General features: G+C 34.8%; 1 protein-coding gene across 4 annotated transcripts; it reads right to left on the reverse strand.

Annotated features, from left to right (window-relative positions):
- Positions 1–270: 270 nt before the first annotated feature.
- LOC114191894 (protein PHOTOPERIOD-INDEPENDENT EARLY FLOWERING 1) lies at positions 271–17,824 on the reverse strand. 4 transcript variants are annotated; one of them, XR_003606032.1, is made up of 22 exons: positions 17,541–17,824; positions 17,341–17,432; positions 14,578–14,658; positions 14,387–14,494; positions 14,148–14,228; positions 13,966–14,054; positions 13,728–13,864; positions 13,593–13,657; positions 12,162–12,297; positions 11,781–11,876; positions 11,637–11,710; positions 11,419–11,553; positions 9,440–9,475; positions 8,167–8,235; positions 7,960–8,022; positions 4,801–7,870; positions 4,285–4,349; positions 4,135–4,202; positions 3,072–3,825; positions 2,321–2,844; positions 1,014–1,517; positions 271–907 (listed from the first exon to the last, which is right to left on the reverse strand). XR_003606032.1 is itself a non-coding variant. In XM_028081341.1 (21 exons), exons 2-21 carry the CDS (start codon positions 17,398–17,400, stop codon positions 1,082–1,084), a joined length of 6,126 nt encoding a protein of 2,041 aa, XP_027937142.1. In that variant the 5' UTR covers positions 17,401–17,432; positions 17,541–17,824; the 3' UTR covers positions 271–1,081. The 4 variants fall into 4 exon arrangements, 2 of the variants coding, with proteins under 2 accessions (XP_027937142.1, XP_027937141.1); XR_003606031.1 differs by having other exon boundaries at positions 271–935; XM_028081341.1 differs by having other exon boundaries at positions 271–1,517; positions 11,802–11,876.
- Positions 17,825–18,865: the final 1,041 nt, after the last annotated feature.

An 18,865-nucleotide genomic window follows, 5' to 3' on the forward strand; every position in this document is an offset into this window, starting at 1 on the left:
AACGAACAAATGAAAAAAATAAAACATGTTTCTCTCTCGATTCAAGCGTATCGTTTATTGTATGAGCTTCGTTGCATATAATAAAAACACAAACTAAGGTTATACAAAATTTTTAAAAATAAAGACAAAGATTGATGAGAAATAACCCATTTGATGATATTTTTTAGTTACAGAAAAAGTGGAGTTGCTCAAATTATAAAATGTAAAGCACTAAACTATCGTAAGACTGGTATTAAGCTAACTTTGTTGCTATGATATGAAACAATCAGATTACTCCAGTGTGGACAATGAATTACATAAACTCTCCACTTGTTGCTGTTCAAAAAAATACTGTTTGCATTAGAGAATGGTTCCAACAAATTCAGGTCGTCATGTGAGTCATCACAAAAAGCGACATATTTCGTTTGAAACTCAGATTGGTCAACTTGGATTGCACATTGGGATCTTAGAATCACTTAACATCGTTCCTTGAACCAAGAAAAAAAAAAACACCATTCTAAAATATGGATTAGACTCCAAGCATCTCATAGATGGTGTAAACCTCATGTTAAATAATTTAAAGTAGTGTTATAAATGAATGGGACTGACGAACTAGCCACTACAAAACTACTTCGTTCTCTTTCCATAACAAAATATTGCCAGGTAAAGCACTAGACCCTATGCATGCCCCAGCTAAGAACATATGTACGTGTGCATGCAAAACATCACAGGCAAATCCGTGTGACCATTAGAGGGAACAAAAAATGAAGGCTCTTACCAATGAGTACCGATCTATGGGAGATTGACGCTGTCAAATTTGAGCTGAACCCCCAAGCCAATACATAATTCCGAGTAAGAAATTAAATTATTGTGCATTCTACATCTCCATGTTTTTCATTTGGAAACCTTCAGCATGCTTGTCCCCGAACTTTGTTTGTATATCGGAAATGGCATGCCTACGAGAGAATTGTAAGAACGCATCGTTCCAATTCGATTGTAAGCCAACGGCAATTCATTAACTGATCAAGACTAACCTGCCAGTAGTATGCCACTGTCCGCCAAAGGTCATTCAAAACTGCATTTCAGGTTTGATTTGATCTACTTATCTAATGTCAGTATATTCAGGGAATGTTGTACAATCATCAAGGTCTGAGATTAAACCAGTAACATAATCATGTGGGATCATGCCAACACCCTCCATTTCCCATGAACTTTCAACATTCAGGTCAAAGGGGAAAAGTGTATCCACAGCAGTAAGTCCAATTTCATCTGTAGTGAATGGAGCGAGATCAAATCTAAGATCCTTAAGTAATGGCACTGACTGGAATATTGAGTCAGCCTGATGGTGATGCATTTCACTGGCATCAATTGATGCTCTCTTGGACTTTGACCTAGAAGGCTTAGCAGAGTCAGATATGGAAGACTTCTGCTTTCCAGAGGATTGTATCCTGGATCCAGGTCGAGACCTTGCATCGCTGGTTGGGAATGCAGATGATGCCCATCCAGAGACGTCTTCTTCACAAATTCTTGTTGCCTCCCTGAGGAGTAGGGATAAAGGAGAAAAACACCATTAGCAGCTTCCCAACAGTTACCAGGAAAAAAATGATCATAGACTAAGGACTTAGATAAAGAAACTTAATTGACATTACAGCTTGATTAAAGCAGTCACACCAATTGTTTAAAATACTACTTTTGTTGTGTGAAAAGCGCAATGGCCAACAAAAGGCAATGACGGATTTATTTGATGCAGACAGTCTAACCAAGAGTAAATTATGACTGAAATTCAACCAGGCATGATGTAAAGCAAAAGAGCATATACTTTATTCCATAAATCATAAGTTGATCATGTATTATAATGAATTTAGGAATTTAGTTTCAGCATAACAAGAATATAACAAGTACACCAAGAAGAAAAGGACAACATGACCAGCTATTGAAGGATCTAAAAAGAAGATAAACAATTTTCTGATGTATGACAAACCACAGAATAAACAATTACCATTGAATAAAGTCAGACATATCATCCCCTCTCTCCCCGGAAGCAAACCAGCAATGGACCACAAGGGATGCAATTAGATATAAAAATTAATGAAAAATAGATTTGTATAGAAATTAGGACACACTATACTTCTGAACCAAATGCCTGATGCGAAATTAACTAATTCTATTTACCAGTACTCAATTTAGTTTCTTGTTCTTGCCTATTATTTCAAGCCTTAAGTTGTTTTCTGTTCTAGGCACTAGACCTCTAAACATCAGCACCCAAAAATAAAAATACTAATTTACTACCAATATCATTCACAAGTGGAACCATAAAACTAAAATCCATATTCAGCCATACCTGAAACGATTCTCGGCAATAAGCAGACCAATTTTGAAGTCATCTCCTCCTGTTTGCTTACTTAAAGATGGTGTTGGTTCAGTCCCATGTATTGATAAGTTTATAACAGATGGAAACAAAGCTAAGACATCACTCTCTTCTTTTGGGAATTCCAGAGTAATATCCAACCTATCAGCACTCATTGGCATGCCTTCCCCTTGGTTAGGGAGGATGACTTTATCATTCACTTGCCCAGTTGCAGAATCATCAAGTGCAGCTGCTACTAACTTCTTACTCTGGACCAAATTTGCAAATGGCACTCTTTCAGAGGATTTCTTCAAGGAATTTTGCGAAGGCTGGCCTATGGAAGTAAAAAGACTCTGATCAAAATAGAGACCATTACAGGTGGGTGATGGATTTTGCCTGCGGTCAACATGTGATGCCACCTTCCAGGCAGATGAAAGCAATGCAAAAAAGTGCTTCTGCAGCAGCAACTCCCTATTTGCCTGCTCAGAAGCAACATCTAACAGCATCCGTATGTTATCCTGCCAAAAGAGACTAGATGTGAGAAAAAAAGTTTTTCTTTACCAATTATCAATTTTGGGATGTGTGATAGGGATGGTCAAATATTTTCTAGATCATAAATAGTAAATAAAAGTTGTAATCTACTCCAAATGAAATGAAACCATGTAGATGAGGTCACCACCACATGCAACGTCAAAATATCATAGACCTGAAATAAACATGTTAAACCTAACATTGCCAATCTAACCTCTGTAACTTTAAGAAGAGCCTTTCCAGAGCCAGGAGTGATGGTCTTCTCATTATTTGCATTGTCCATTGACAATACATTCTTCTGGAATAGTTCTCTAAACCGCTCACAGCAATGGACAGGATGTCGATATCTCCCCCTGTATGACCCACCAGCAGTCATGCTATTAAGAATATCGCTAACCAAACTCCAGTTAGGACCATATTCATGAACAACAGCGCATAATATAGCATCCTCCTGAGCAAGCCAAAAATCAGCTGATGGAATACAATCTTTGGACCAATGATTTCCCTTTCTCATTTTTTCTGGTTTTATTGTCCAGATCCGTTTAACAGGCATAGGAATGATGGATATTTTTCCTCCCATCTTACCCCTGCCTGCTGTTTTCGGTTCAAAATCAGCCAGACTTTCACAAGTCTTTGATTCTGCATGTTCATATTGCACAACTAAAGCATTGGATTCTAAATCAGACGCATAAATGTCAGGAGGATCCCTCTTGGACTTTTTGGACTTCTTAAGTCTCTTTTCTTCACCATCAGTCGTTGCTTTAGATTTACGTTTTTTCTGCATGGATGAATTTGGAGACACAAATTCCATACCAGTGATATCCTCATCATCTATGTTCATTGGCTCTGCTTGTGACTCTTCTTTCACAGGTTTCAATCCAGAAGTTAAAGATCCTTTCTTTAGAGATTTGAACTTTGCCTTCTTGGGCTTCTTTTTAGGTTTGGGTTTCAAATCCCCTGGTGTTGTCCTGTGGAAAAAAGAAAAATATAGCATTCTCAGGTATTTTCTTATTTGGGGTTTTACCTTGTTACAATACAAAACTTTTCATGTATTTCAAACTCTTACTGGTAAAACTGCAGAAGAAACATTCAAAACAAAGACGACTTTTTAAGAAAGCATTAATGTCAAAAACTCAGTCCCCATCAAAAACCTAGTTTGTATGTAGAAGAATATTACAGTTACAAAGTGCAAAGAGCTGTTTTCATATCAATGTTAGATATACTATTTCAAAAGCAAGTGATGGGAAGGAGATGGTCAGAGTTCAGTGCTGGCCTACTTTTTAGAATCACAAGCTTCTTCCTCAGCTTCTTTCAGTCTAGCTTCATATTCAAGTTCCTCCATCAACTACAAGATCACAAAAAGCAAAATATTAATAGTCACTCCAGAGCATAGAGAAGGAAAAAAATTCATAGCTCATCCAACACACCTGATGTTGAGCCAAGGCCTCTACTTGCTGCCGATATGCCATGGTTGCAAAATCAGCATCCCAGCCTATTATGTAGACCAAAGTAGTGTTCAACCTCATAAGTCACAATTATGTCAAGCATACAAACTAAACATTTTTTAAGACAACATTTGTAACAAACCATCTCCTGAATGAATCAACAAATATGCGAACACTGAAAGCACTGGAAACCAACCGTAAATCAAATTTTAAAATTCAATGTAAGAGGGTAGCAAGGCACCAGAATATTTATTACACAGTAATAAAAGATTTCAAGTGTAATGAACATATGGAGGAAAACAAACTATAAGATACTTTATAGCATGTTTTGTACTTTCACGGACCCACTAAACTATGCTAGAGACAAGTTATTTGGATACAGTCATGGTCAATCACTTTTTCATGAGATCTAATATAATGACATGAATTTTAACATTCATAAACAGGATAACAATTATTTCCAATTTTATGAAGCAAAGGGAGCAATGAGGAGCATACTTTCATATACAAGAGGTTCCTCGTCTTCATCAATTTCAGCCTCCATCTCCTCCTTGTACTTTTCGATCCGATCCAACTCCCATTCTGTGTCCTCAATCCTGACTTCAGATTCCAAGGCTGTTTTATCTATAATTGGATCCCACAGTTCCAGAAAGCGAATGGCATATCGATCAATAGGGCGTAGCTCATTTTCAAATGCTGAAATAGCTTGTCCAGCTGCAGCTGCAGCTGCAGCCATCTGGTTCACATCAGCCAGCACATCAGCATCATCTTCTTTGACAGCAACAGAGTTTGGTGGTCTATCTTCCTTATTCTCACTTCCATTTAATACCAAGCCATTCTCTTTATTTAAGTTTGAAACAGATTCACCTAATTCTGGAGTTTCATCATCTTCATTTACATATTCATCCTCCTCAAGTCTCCCAATGGCTTCTTCAGTAAACTCCTGGTTTTCCACAGCCTCTTCCAGTTCAACTTTCTTCAAAGCCATGTAATCTGCCTCATCTTCAACACATTTCAATGCAGCCTCTACATCTGCATTCGTTACAGAAACTTCCCCAGTGTTCTGGTTTTTCTCCTTCAGCATACTTTTTATTGAAAGTGTTCTATGACCTGAAAATAGTTCCATAGGATCAAGCTTCTTGAAGAACTCAGTATTATAACCCCCACTTTGTATGACTAGATTATCAAGTGCACGCTTCTGATTTGCTTTCTTCAAAATATTCTCCTCAATGGTGCTGTCACTAATCAATCTATAAATATGAACTTCACGTGTCTGACCAATTCTATGGCATCGATCTTGTGCCTGTTGATCCATAGCAGGATTCCAGTCACTATCATAAAAAATAACTGTGTCAGCTCCAACTAGATTGATACCAACACCCCCACTACGGGTTGACAAGATGAAAAGAAAATATTTGGGGTTTGTGTTAAAGCGTTGCATTAAGGTCTGTCTCTCCTCCGGTTGGGTCGATCCATCCAAGCGCATGTATGTATAGCCATACAAATTAATGAATGCCTCTAATATGTCAAGCATCTTTGTCATCTGGGTGAATATCAAAGCTCGGTGACCTTCTGATTTTAATTTTCTCAACAAATTTGCCAGTTCCTGCAGTTTCCCACAGTCAAATTGTATAAGACGCCTATCAGGGAAATACACTTGTCGGCGAACAATTGCTGGTCGAATTGGTGACAGTAGCGGCAACAAAACTTCAGAGCACTTCTGCTTGTAAGATGGCTGCAGAAACACATTTGTCTCACTTTTACTGCACCAGCAAACAGGAGAGGGTGCCCGTGCAGCTGGAATTGCAAACATGAAGCTTTCAACCACATCAGTCATCTTTTGAAATCGTTCAATGGGGGAGAGAACAATGTCAGCTAGCTTTGTTGAGTACATATACGAAGTAGGGTTTGCTTTCACCATATGAATGTCATATACAGGATGCCTTAAGGTAACAAGGTCCCTCAGAGTTGTTGAGTACATAGGTCTCTTTTTACATCTCAAGGAGTTCCACCATGCAATAGCTGCTGCACGTTCCTTTGCCTGTTTTAGCCTCTCTTCCCAGATTTTCTTATGGATGTCTTCAAAAATGTTTGTTCCTTGCAATTTTTTTTGACATTTTAGTGGCCTAATTACTTCTAGCTCATCTATGTCAGTACGTTCCATGATTGAGGTTGCAGGAGTCTCAATAGCTTGTACTTCATCACTTTCCCAAGCAGCCATACTATAGTCAAGATCAGTGAATAAAAGACCCAAACCTCTTAGGTCCACCACTGAAAAGGGACTAGGCAAAAGCATAGAGCAAACAGAAGAACTTAACTGAATATCAATACCACATATATCAAACGAACTGACAATAGGACGACCCTCAAATAGGTCAGGATGATTGCAAACTTTACGAAGTTGCATGATAATACTAATCATCCCAAAAAAATTGGCACTTGCTAGAGTTGCTTGAGTCTCTGAGCTAGCAATGAAATCCTCATACAAATTCCGCTGCCTCTTTGATAGTCTACAATATATGACATGTTCATGCTTCATTGGAAGTTGCTTTTCCACATCTCGCTTCAGTCGACGGAGTAAAAAGGGACGAAGGACATTGTGCAGGCGGTCAACAACCTCCTTATTAATTTTTTCTTCTCCCTCTACCATCCCTGATATAGGATTACTAAACCAATCCTTAAACTCTTGATGCGACTGGAAAACATGGGGCATTAAGAAATGCATGAGAGACCACAGTTCCATCAGATCGTTCTGTAGTGGTGTACCAGTCAAGAGAATCCGCCGTTTTGAATTGAAATTCAAGAGTGTCTGCCACCTTTGTGACTTCCAGTTTTTAATGAGATGAGCTTCATCTAAGATCAAATATTTCCACTTTTTGCGCTTGAAAACTTTGGAGTCCTGAATAACTAATCTATAAGTAGTTATGCATACATGAAACGAGTTTGGTTTTAACCATCCTTGCCTTTTAAGCTTTCGCTCCTTTGCACTTCCAAAATAAGTCAAAATTTTAAAGGCAGGACACCATTTCAAAAATTCGGTCTCCCAGTTAAGCATTACACTAGTTGGTACCACAATTAAATGCGGACCCCAAATTCCTTTTTCACAAGCAAGATGTGCAAGCAAAGATATAGTCATAATTGTTTTTCCAAGACCCATTTCATCTGCCAAAATTCCATTCAGTCTTTTTTCATACATGGTGACAAGCCAATCCAATCCAATATGTTGATACTCACGAAGAGAGTACTTGAGTAGAAAAGGGAACTTCGTACGCACATTAGTTGTGGAGAAGGTGTTTCCAGTAGGTTGTGCTGATCTTGCAGCAGCAGCTGCATCAGCAATTATATGCTCACTTTCTCTTTGATCCAAATTTTCATGAGGTGATTCCCAATGTTCTTCTGCTTGGGACTGTGTGGTAGCCAGGTGTTCACCAGACTTTATATCTTCATCCATAGGAATGCCAGAATCCTTTTGCCCGGCATCTTCATGGACAGGAGAGTCTGAATGGTCTTCGGATAAAGCAGAAGCATAATCAGTTTCATATCCCCCATCTTCGTTGTCACTCGGGTCCTAACAAACAAAGGGGGGAGGGGGGCAATAAAAATCAATGGACTAAGGAATCAAGCCATCAGTAACAATTAGAGGTGAATTCCGCTTACCCTTTTATACCTTGCAAGCAGTTCCTCGACAGGCATGTCACTCTCCTTTTGTAATAATGCAATCTACAAATAACAGTTTGTCATGAAGAGTAACAATACAACATATAAATATATATAATAGTTGCAGAAGGATATGGGGGAAAATTCTATATCAGTAGTAGTATTCTGAAATAATATTGCAGAAGGATAGGCAGGCTAGCTCTTAACCTCATCCTTGGGATCTATTGCATCAACTCTTTCGAGTTTTTCCTCCTCTGATAAGGTTGTTTCATCATCCTGAACATTTTTTTTAAAAAGTTAAGACATAAAATTGACAGGCAAACAAACAAGATTGAAAAATGGACCATGTTGAATATAGAGAAAATAAGGTTTGAGACTAATCTCCCTTGTGTAGAAAATACACATAGGGGCTGTATTTATAATAAAGAAAATATGGACTAAGCCCAAAATACATATGAAGACTAATAACAGTAGAAACAGAAAATAAGATATTAATGATATCTTAAGAGTAAATAACCAAAACCTTTAAAAATAGTTGAACAATTGATTAACAGTGCCAAAAAATTCTTCATATAAAATCAAATCAAGCACAGTAATATCCAACAAATTATTGACTTCAAATTAGTATGGAACTATACTAAAATTTGACTAGCAAAACCTTCTATAATGCATTTGGATTTGAAATATATAAAGGAAAGGCTTGGTCTACCAGCAGATCACTTCTTCATATTGAATCATTCAACTACTAGCTAAACCCCACTTCTCTCCATGAGCAAAGGCTTGATGCATGCACATGCTATCAACAGAAACTATAACACACATAAGAAGAAAAAAAATCCATCCATAGAGATTTTGCCTCGCCAGTGTCAGCACTCAACTGAAATTATCATACTTGAAGTCTGACCATGTTATCATGTGGCCAAAAAATACAAAAAAATTAAGCTGGGTATTTGTACTGAAGCCACACTTGAGAAAAAGAAAATTGCGTCAGAGAAAAAAATTATTAGGATAAGGGCAAAGATAAATCTGCTATCTAATAGGACTTCAATCCTAGCCCAGAGACCTTGCTGAGGTAGTGAGGTCCAGAACAATTAGAAGGCATCACCAAGATTATCATTCAACCAATAGAAACTACTTGATAATTTATAAGCACCAAAGGGCCTTGTGTGTGCAACTATTTTAAAATGCGCCCTTTTAATTTATATGCCCGTAGTCATACACAATTCACAACTTCATACATTATGCCAATGTTAATATTAAAGCAGAGTACATGTCTGAAATAATAAAGATGTAGCCATCGCTTTGTAAGCTCTTTGAACTTTTTAGACATGCAACATCTGCAACAGAAATAATGCAAACAACACACAGCTGACACAGTGAAAACAGTTAACATAAACTATAAACCACACCTTCATTGACGATCAAAACCAATTGAAACAAACTCAACTGGAAATGATAATAATTATAAATATAATATTACCTTGTCTTCTGTGCCAAGCAAAAAGTCACCATCTTCCTGACAAATATCCAGAGCAGATTGTAAGGAACAAAGCAAAAGGAATTCACAATAGAACATTTGTTGGAAAGAAAAAGGTGCAAGGAAAAGGTTTAAAGAATGCTTGTACCAAAACAATGACAGTTGAAATTTGTTGGAACATTTCACAGCTCATGTCAAGTCACCCATTAATAATGTCCCAAGAATTTTATGTTTTATGTTCCCTCTGTTTCAATAATATTTTCCTACTAGCTAACTCATTTCGCGAGGATGACAGAATACTTTGATGAGGCTCTTAGATTGTACCATAATTAGTTACAAAGAAAAACCCTGATGAGTTGATGTTGGTGAAAAAAATATATCCAACTGATTAAACCATAGTCATCAATTTTGGATAGCTGAGGATAGCAGCAAACTCTGAAAATGCCTAAGTGGGGTAGCAGGAAGCACTATGACTGCAATTTTAAATATTTTAATACAATATAAATTATTTTATACACAAATACTTAAAAACAAAATTAAAGAAACTTATGATAAATACTAAGACAACACCCAATCGGCATCAATCTTGGAGCAATATGAACATGGAAACAATTAGAGTCAAATTAACAGAAAAAAAAAAAAACATAACAAATTAGTAAAAAAAAATTAGTACGATGTAAACTAGGTGGAAAGATGGAAGAAGAAAGATTGGAGCATAGATAGTACTATAATTCGAGAAGGACTAAAAGTCAAAACAGAAACAGATAACATTTTTGTTGAATAATTTACCCAAATAAGCCCTAAACAATGATCTTATAAGGGTACAATAGGGTTTTTAACCCTGTATGTTTCAGCGCTACTATTGCTTGCAAAAGCCACTGACTTGGTCACTGTTACAACTGCTGCTGAACACTGTTCCACTATTTCAATCCCACAGCAGTCTTGATTGCTCAGCTCTGCTTCCCACTATCGTGTGCTATTGATAACTATGATTAGACCAACCCTATTTTGTTTAAAACTTCAAAGGCTGATCTCTATGACGATGTTCAATCTCTCCCTACTACAACTTGAACACAGAAATTTAGATACCTACTGCCAACACCATTTATTTTGTGCATCCCTCTCTTGCATGGATGTCAATTGTCCACCAAAACTACCTAATCAATTATTAGAGAACACCAATTCTACAATCTCACACCAAGACTTAATTAAGATGAACAATACAAATTAAGGTGAAGATGAACAGCAACTTGTTCATAGGAGTCAACCGTTACCAACTGGGGGCACCTGAGCAAGCTGATTCTCCAGTGATTTGTATGATTACATGCTAGAGCTTATAGCGTATATTAAAATATTATATCATTCATTTTCCTCGCAAGCAAAACCATAGATTTGTACTTGGATCCTTCCCTACAATGTCAAAGTCATTCAGATTGCTAATGATGAATCATCATTACCTGCACAAACAGAGACTGCTAGCATCTAAAGTCCAGATAAAAACCCAGTACATGAACTTGTTATTTCTAAATGGATACGATCTACAAGCTTGAGGGTCAGGTCAATTTCCAAATATGACCGAATTGTGGATTCTTTTATGGGACTTTAGATTTTGAAATAAACAATTTTCAAACTTTGTAACAGCAGTGAAAAACTTACCTACACGTGATGTCTAACAGAACCCAAAGGACTACAGGAGCATCTTATATTTAGATAAACATCTTCATTTTGGAGTCACTTTCCAAAATTTGTGAGTTGCGGGAGACAAAAAGAGTGAAGGGAGAGATGATGTGAACATATACCATGTCACCAAATAAGTGTCCTCTTACATTGTCTGGAGGATTATTCTAAAACATAATTGCTGCATAAATTATGAAGATGTGCCATATAGAAGACAGAAGACAGATCGATAGATCTTTAACAGATGGGAGATTAATTATAATGAGTACATGTTTGGCTTAAAATAAAATAAAGCACATTATCACCTCTTCATCAGTAAAATCATACGCAAAATCTTCATTGGCTGTCTCTCTAGGAACCTCTTTTAGATCTTCAGATTGACCTTCCTCAAATTGAGACAGATTTTTTGTTGGTGTAGCAACATCACCATTACTTTCATCCTGTTATTAAAAAATTAGCATTACACTAAGTCTTTAACTCGCTCTGCTATTCAAAGTGGTAAAACTAAACACATACAACTTACACAACGTCGACCAGAGACCATACTGGAGTTGTTTGTACCAATTTTGCTAACAGATAAATGATCATCACCATTTTCTGGAATACATTAACCATGTTCTATGTCAGAAACAAGTATAACTAGTGCATAGAAAATGGCAGCTCATACCTGATGCCAATATTTTCTTACCATCACCAGCTGTTCTTACTATTTTCTCAACATCTTCACTATGCTCTGGACTACTTTCTTTCATCACAGATTCTCCTAATTGTAAAATAAACAGTGGCATAAATGCTCCGATGGTTCATAAGGTAATCACAATATATGTATAAGGTAAAGCTTACAGTTTAGCAGAAAGGTACATGTTGCACTATCCTAACTACCACTGATAACCACCTTCCCTTTCTTGTTCAATATTGGCTTCCAGAGATGAGAAACTGAGGATAACTCAGAATCCCAGAAAATGAAAAAGAGGATGGTTGGTACAGCAAATTGGCATTTCCCTCTAATTTTTTGTTCTAAAGAATTTTAAAAATAAATAAATCTAACCTTTCTCCCCTTCATAACGTTTGAGTAACTCCTCAATCGGAACATCCATTTCATTATGCAAAGCTTCCAATTCCTCTTGTCTCTCTTCTTTAGTAATAAAAGCCTCATCTTGCTCAATTGTTTGCTCATCATCCTCCTGCAAACAATACCATATTATCATAAGCTCATAAATGGATTTGGTTCAATCTTCACCCATTAAAACACCAGAAGAAATAATCAGGCACAAAACACGGAGAAGATGTTAAATTTTCAAATGAAACTTGGCATTGAGAAAACTTCAACAATTTACATGGAAAAATTAACAACGTTGCAACTAGGAAATGCATAAAGTATATTAAAGATATAAAATACCAGTATGCACAAGAATAAGTCAACAATGCAACAATTACAAAGTGCAGAAAGCCCATGATGTGATGCTTTTTTTAAACAAATAAAGTACAAAACATAGGAGCATTAGTTTCAAGTTAAAATGTTGCATTCCAAATAAAACTGTAACCAGAATGTTATTCCTGGCATATCTAAAACATTACGTAATACATATACATTTGGCTAACTTTTAATACTCCTAAGAATCCCTTTTAAATTTCAAAATAATTAAAATTTAAGTTATAGTGGGGTTAGAAAATAACTTATGTAACCCCCTTAGCATGGGAAAAAACAGTATGGACAAGAGAATGTAACTTTCCCAGAAATAAAAGATACCCAAAAATACCTTTTTGATAACCATCTAATAATCATAGGAATAAATATTGACTTTCATATTATAGGGAATGCAGAATAAATGACTCCATGATAGCACATGAATACAACACACTCTACTATAGGTGATTTAACAAAGAAAATGAAAAAGTACCTGTGGTAGTGGAACTCCACATATCCACACTATCCAAAAGTTGTTACATTTTTTTTCAGTAAAAAAACTAGATAACAGATTATTTCTTCGACTAATTCCCCAAAAATTTCACATCTAAGGGTTTGGTTCAACGTTGGAGAATTGCAGAAACAAGAATTAGTTGTTTCTCATTCAAGGTGAATTTTTTAATCTTTAATTGATTTTGGAAACCAAACATGTGCGGATTCCACGTTAGAAAATCAATTATAATCAATTCTATATCATTTTGACGCAGAACCAAACACGCAACCAAACACGCACTAATTCTCCTTTTCATGCAGCACAATTCTTGATTTTTTTTTTTTCAAAAATAAGGACATCAGTCAAATAAACAATGAACAGATTAACAAAACCATATTTACTTACACAATAATATGAACTTCATAATTAAATAAATATTAAAAAAAGTAAATTGAATCTTTATCTAGGTTTTTTGAAATAAAAGTTGCCTTCACAAACAACATGCCCAAAACTTAAGAGTCTTGTTTTATGACCGTGTGGCAATAATAAAAAAAGAATATTGTTTGAAAAATAATTACCGATTCATCATCAGATTGTACATCATATTCATCATCGTTGTCGGCGGCATCTGATTGATACTCCACTACAATTGAATTGAGCGAAGTGAGAAAAAGTGATTCCATTTATAACTTCAAATATGTCTCTCTACCTACCGACATCAGCTTCCTTAGGTTCATTAATAACATCTCCATGCCCATCTTTGTGTTGAATACTCATGTGATGCTCTGCAGAATTATTCTCTCCTGATTTATGAGCATCCACAAGATTTTCTGCCAGCATTGTTGAGTACCTGAAAACAATATATACTTAAAAGATAAGAGCAACGAAGTCAAGTGGGCTGCCAGGTTCCACAAAACATAAGTGAAAAAAAAAATATAAAAAGGAATCAACCTCTCTGTTTGCCCTAATAAAAACTCAAGCTGTTTGTCAAGTGCCTTTTTCTTCTTTTCATCTAGTTCCATTTGATGTTTGTAAAGAACCTAGTACAATAATAGATGACGAAACGAAGGTCACCATATGGAAATTAAAAAAAGTATGCTAGCCAACAAATCAATTGAGCAAAAAAGTATTACCAGCTTTTCTATTTTTGTCCAGAATTTCTTAACATCCTTAGAAATATTTAGTGCAACCTTTCTTAACCGCTGTTCTTCTTCCTGTACAAGATACAGCTTTCATCACAAAACATAACAGTGGAGAATAAAAGAAGCATGCAATCATTGAATTATGCTTTCCGTATCTTATAAAATACAACCATAGCATCAATAACTAATGCAGGTTATCACTACTTTCATTTATAGAAGAGAGATCGGACCTTCATCTTCTTTTCACCCCTTGTAGCCTGATCTATCATGCCTTTGCTGGCTCTTAAAGCTACTTTCTTTGCCTGAGCTAATTTCCATTTCCTCTCTGATTCAAAATCCTGCAAAAACAAAAAACAGGATGTAAAATCATACAAAATAAAATATAGAAACAACAGATTTTGAAGGTGAAACTAGTGGGTACCTTTGATAACCACGCCATTTCTTCTAAGACATGGTCCCAATGAGTTTTGGGTCGGCGAGGCTCCCTTGGAGCTTCAAGAGCCTGACCAACAAAAAGTCAACCTTAGACAGAGAATTGTGAAAGAAAAATATTTTCTTCTTTTTTTGCAAAAATAAGCAGCTAAAACAATTCTCATTGAATGATTTCCCATTTCATCTTTCAGGTTGTTCTAAGATTCATTGTCCTCCTTTTCTGCAACTCCACTTTCTGAGTGAATTACAGGGTTAACATCTAAAAATATAAATATTCTTTCAAGGATTAAAAACACAGCATTTGGTGAGGCTTCCCATTTCGGACTAAAAAAAGACAGAAAAAGAAAATCATATTATAAATACACAAAAATTAAAGAGAGGGAAATAAGCAAGTCACAGCCAAACATTTAACCACCAAACTTAACCAAAATTTCAAATTGACAACATGATTTTACAATCTTAATTTAAATAAAATTTCTTTTTGAAAATGCATGTACATTCACAAAATATAAACTATTTCATTCCAGCTCAGATTATTTTAACATTTCTCATTGCTGTACTTAATTGCATCATTTTAGTTAATTAAGCTTCACATTTTTTTGTTTTCTTTTTTCTCTTTAGCAAGATTTTTAATCCTCCCAAGTTGAACATTAACTTTCCTTCTGAGTTAGCAATCTTTTGGATGTGAAATTAGTTCCATAGTTTAAGTACATTGGAATCGGATCCTTCTTACAAGGAGACAGGGAAGATTGATAAGGATGTCACATCAACAATTAGAGTTGGTGCAGCTACAAATAAATACTTCAAGCATAACTTCGTAAGTGCATATCAAGCTCAAATGAACTTTATCAAAATTGGGACATTTACATGTAGAATTCAGATGGGGAGAATTTAGAGTAAAAGAGAGAACTTAAGAAAATGAAAATGCTGTATTATTCAAGAGAATGTAGTGTGTACAGGTTTTGTATATATCATCCATATATATGGTCTCATAATACACTTAGTGGAGACTATTTTCCTAGGCTACTATTAATTAAGCACAACTTCCTAGACGCTGATGAACATTAAATGCATGTTATTGTGTGGATGTGATACACCATACATAAACATACAATTTTTAAAGTACATTGACTACTATTTTTCCAACATTAAAACCAATAGTGCTCCATAATAGTATGTTGAGTTGAGCAGCAAAGTGTTAAAAAATGCCAGAAATAAGAGAGTTGAGGTGTATGAGGGGGCATACAAAAAAAAAATATAAGAAATGAATATTCCAAAAACAAATTATGTACTACCAATGGAGGAAAAGATAATGCACTTGGCTTATATAATTAAGCCATGCGAGAAGACAGAGAGATTCCGAATAAAAGTGAATCAAATTTCTTGATAAAATTCGTGTTTCACATTTACAACTGACAAAAAGGTGTTAATGTCAAATGAACTTTGTGTTACCATACATTTTTTTTTTTTTGCTGAAGAGTTATGAAATAGGAAAGAAATGAAGATGGGGCCAACTGAATATTGTACTAATGATTTGCTGATTGTGCAAAAACAATATCAGCATTTCACTTCCAAGGTTTTTCTCATGCATTGCACTAGCAAATATATGCTAAATCACAATACGAAATTCCCTTACTAACTTCAACTTTGCTCATCAAACCCAAGTGCAGTGTATATCTGTGACATGCAACCAACTTTTTCCCAGCCACAATCATATTTCCTAAAAGGACTAATTCTTAAGCAAATTCATTTCAAGACTAATTCAACAAGAAAAAATTGAAAACCCATTTTTTAAAAGTCTCAAACACCAATAAAAAAAAGTGTATTGACGCCAAAAGTCTTAAGCTAGCATGATTGCGTAAGCGGCATATCAAGTAAGAGCATGGGAGCTAAGAGGAGCTCATTTTAATCATACAGACACGGATGATACAGATTTTAAAAGGTCTGCCTCGGAGTATTTAACACAGTTGCTTACCCAGGATTTCAGTTACTGAACACTATGATAGAAATTGATTCACCTAAAACTAATCTTAACCATCTATGTAATGATATCAAACATCCAAGATTAATTTTCTCTTGATACCCTGTACATGTCCATAATAGGAACATTCTCTTGCCATACCATGGCATGGTTTGCTATCCTTATCCATAAAGCCAAGGACAAATCTCCAGCAACTTATGTTAACATACTAAAGCATAGCTAACATAATTATTTCCACCATATAAATAAAATCTAAGCACCATTCCATACCTCTACTGCATTTTAACTCCTGTTACCGTTCTTTTTCTGTATTAGTCAGTTTCAATCACCACAAGTGTTATTTGAATAATTTTACTCTATTCAACTTCTAACTTTTCCCGAATCTGAATTCCTTCTTTTTCTATACACCAAAAACAAAGCAAACAGTTTAAAGGACCAAAAGGTCGACCCTCATAAGAAAAGGAACAAAACCTAGCAAGGAAGAAATCGTAACCAGCAACTGAAATTTCCTCCAACTCCAAGACTACCACATAAAACAAAGAACAATAAAAATATAAATAAATAGTTTAAAGACATGCAGATGATAATTTTGCATTTCAGAGAAACTAGGTAAATTTTCAATTGTCATAATTATTAATAAGTTTTTCTTTTTAATTTCTCAGCCAGTAACAACAGTATCATTCATAGCCAGAATTAACAAAAAAAGAAAAACAAAAAAAAAGATTAAAAAGTCTAGAGACGAAGACCAAGAAGACGAAAACGCGAACTAACCTTTTGCCGTTTGGCTCTGCTCTCGTGATCAATCTTAGACCTGGGACCTTTGGAGGCCATCGCAGAAATCAAAAGGCAAGCACGAAAAGTATCTGTTTTTCAGTGCAACAAAAGCTTTAAATCTTAGGCGATTAACCAGAGGCAATGCATGTAGAAAAAAGAAAGTCGTCGAGAATAGCTTTGCGGAGAAGAAACAGAACCTTATCGCGCGAGGAATTGAATAAATCGCGAATGGATGAGAGAAATAGAGGCTTGGGAGAAGAGAGTGAGGGTGGAGAAGAAGAATGAGAAGAGGAAAAAAGCGATGTGAAGTGTGAGAATGGAAAAACCTAACGCAGAGGGAGAAGAAGGAAGAGGAAGAAGAAGGTGAAGACGAGAAGAGAAATTAGAAGAAGCCACGCACGCGAGGCGAGGTAGACAGCGTTTCTTCACCTGACTTGGCCAAAACGCAGCGTTTCCGCACTGTTCCTATGCTTTCTCGGCCCGGAAACCCAAGGGCACTCTCTTTTACATTTTCCTTTTCTTTCTTTTCTATTATTTTACTTTTCTTTTTCCACTCTATTTTAAATTTGCTTAATCTTATCAACACTGAAATTAAAGTAACCAGGAATCCAGATCATTTACATAACAACTAAAATATTTTTTTCTATATTTAAATTAAATCATGTTTTAATATTATATTAACTCAGCTGTCTGGTCTAATTTGTTTTTCAATCATCAATCATAAATCATAATATCTATTTAATCAAGCTATAATTTAATACTATTTTTTGTTTTAATGATTAATTGCTTTCAAAACATATTTTTTAACCTTACAGTATTGTGGAAATCATATTTTTATTTTTATTTATTTTTAAAATTAAAACAAAAAATTATTTATTATAATTTTAGAATAAAAAATCAGAACACCGGTTAAAGCCCTTTATTATTGTCATGGATTATAACAAAATTATTAAATAGACACTAAATTGCTTTAATTTTAAACAACTTTTAAATGAACAAGTTTTTCATGACGGTTGTGGATGAGTTAAGAATTATTTTTATTGTGTCTATTTAATAATATTAATTATACTTTTTATAATATAATTATTTATTAAATGTTTTAAAATTAATAGTTATTTTTATTTATTTTTTATAAAATTGTTTATTTTTTTATTCATTAATAATTAATTTTTTATTTATTTTATTTTATTTTTAAAAAATTTAAATTTATTTATATATTAACTTAATAATATTATACTATTATTTTCTATTGATATATTCTATTCATATTTAAAAAATACGTACAGCGATGACATGTGTCTACGTTAGTATTAATAAAGAAAATTTATTTGTATAACTATTTCTTTACTATTTTAGTATATCTTTTATCAATCTTACTTTTTAATCGAATACCATCTTTTTCATTTATTAAATTCTGAAATATTTTTCTAAACCTAATTAGTTACCTGATAAAATTTACATGTGATAAATTAGAAAGTTATTTATTTTGTAAACACATTTTTTAAATTAATAATATTTTACT

The sequence above is a fragment of the Vigna unguiculata genome, chromosome 7 (genome assembly GCF_004118075.2).
Source record: "Vigna unguiculata cultivar IT97K-499-35 chromosome 7, ASM411807v1, whole genome shotgun sequence".
NCBI lineage: Eukaryota > Viridiplantae > Streptophyta > Magnoliopsida > Fabales > Fabaceae > Vigna > Vigna unguiculata.

Bases quoted from the DNA above. Each gene is read 5' to 3' on its own strand.
- LOC114191894 (XM_028081340.1), bottom strand. From the start codon at position 17,400: ATGGCCTCCAAAGGTCCCAGGTCTAAGATTGATCACGAGAGCAGAGCC. The intron at 14,055-14,147 runs GTAATACTTTTT...TTATTGTACTAG, and splicing joins GGACAAAAATAGAAAAGCTG to GTTCTTTACAAACATCAAAT. The intron at 13,658-13,727 runs GTAGGTAGAGAG...ATTCAATTGTAG, and splicing joins ACCTAAGGAAGCTGATGTCG to TGGAGTATCAATCAGATGCC.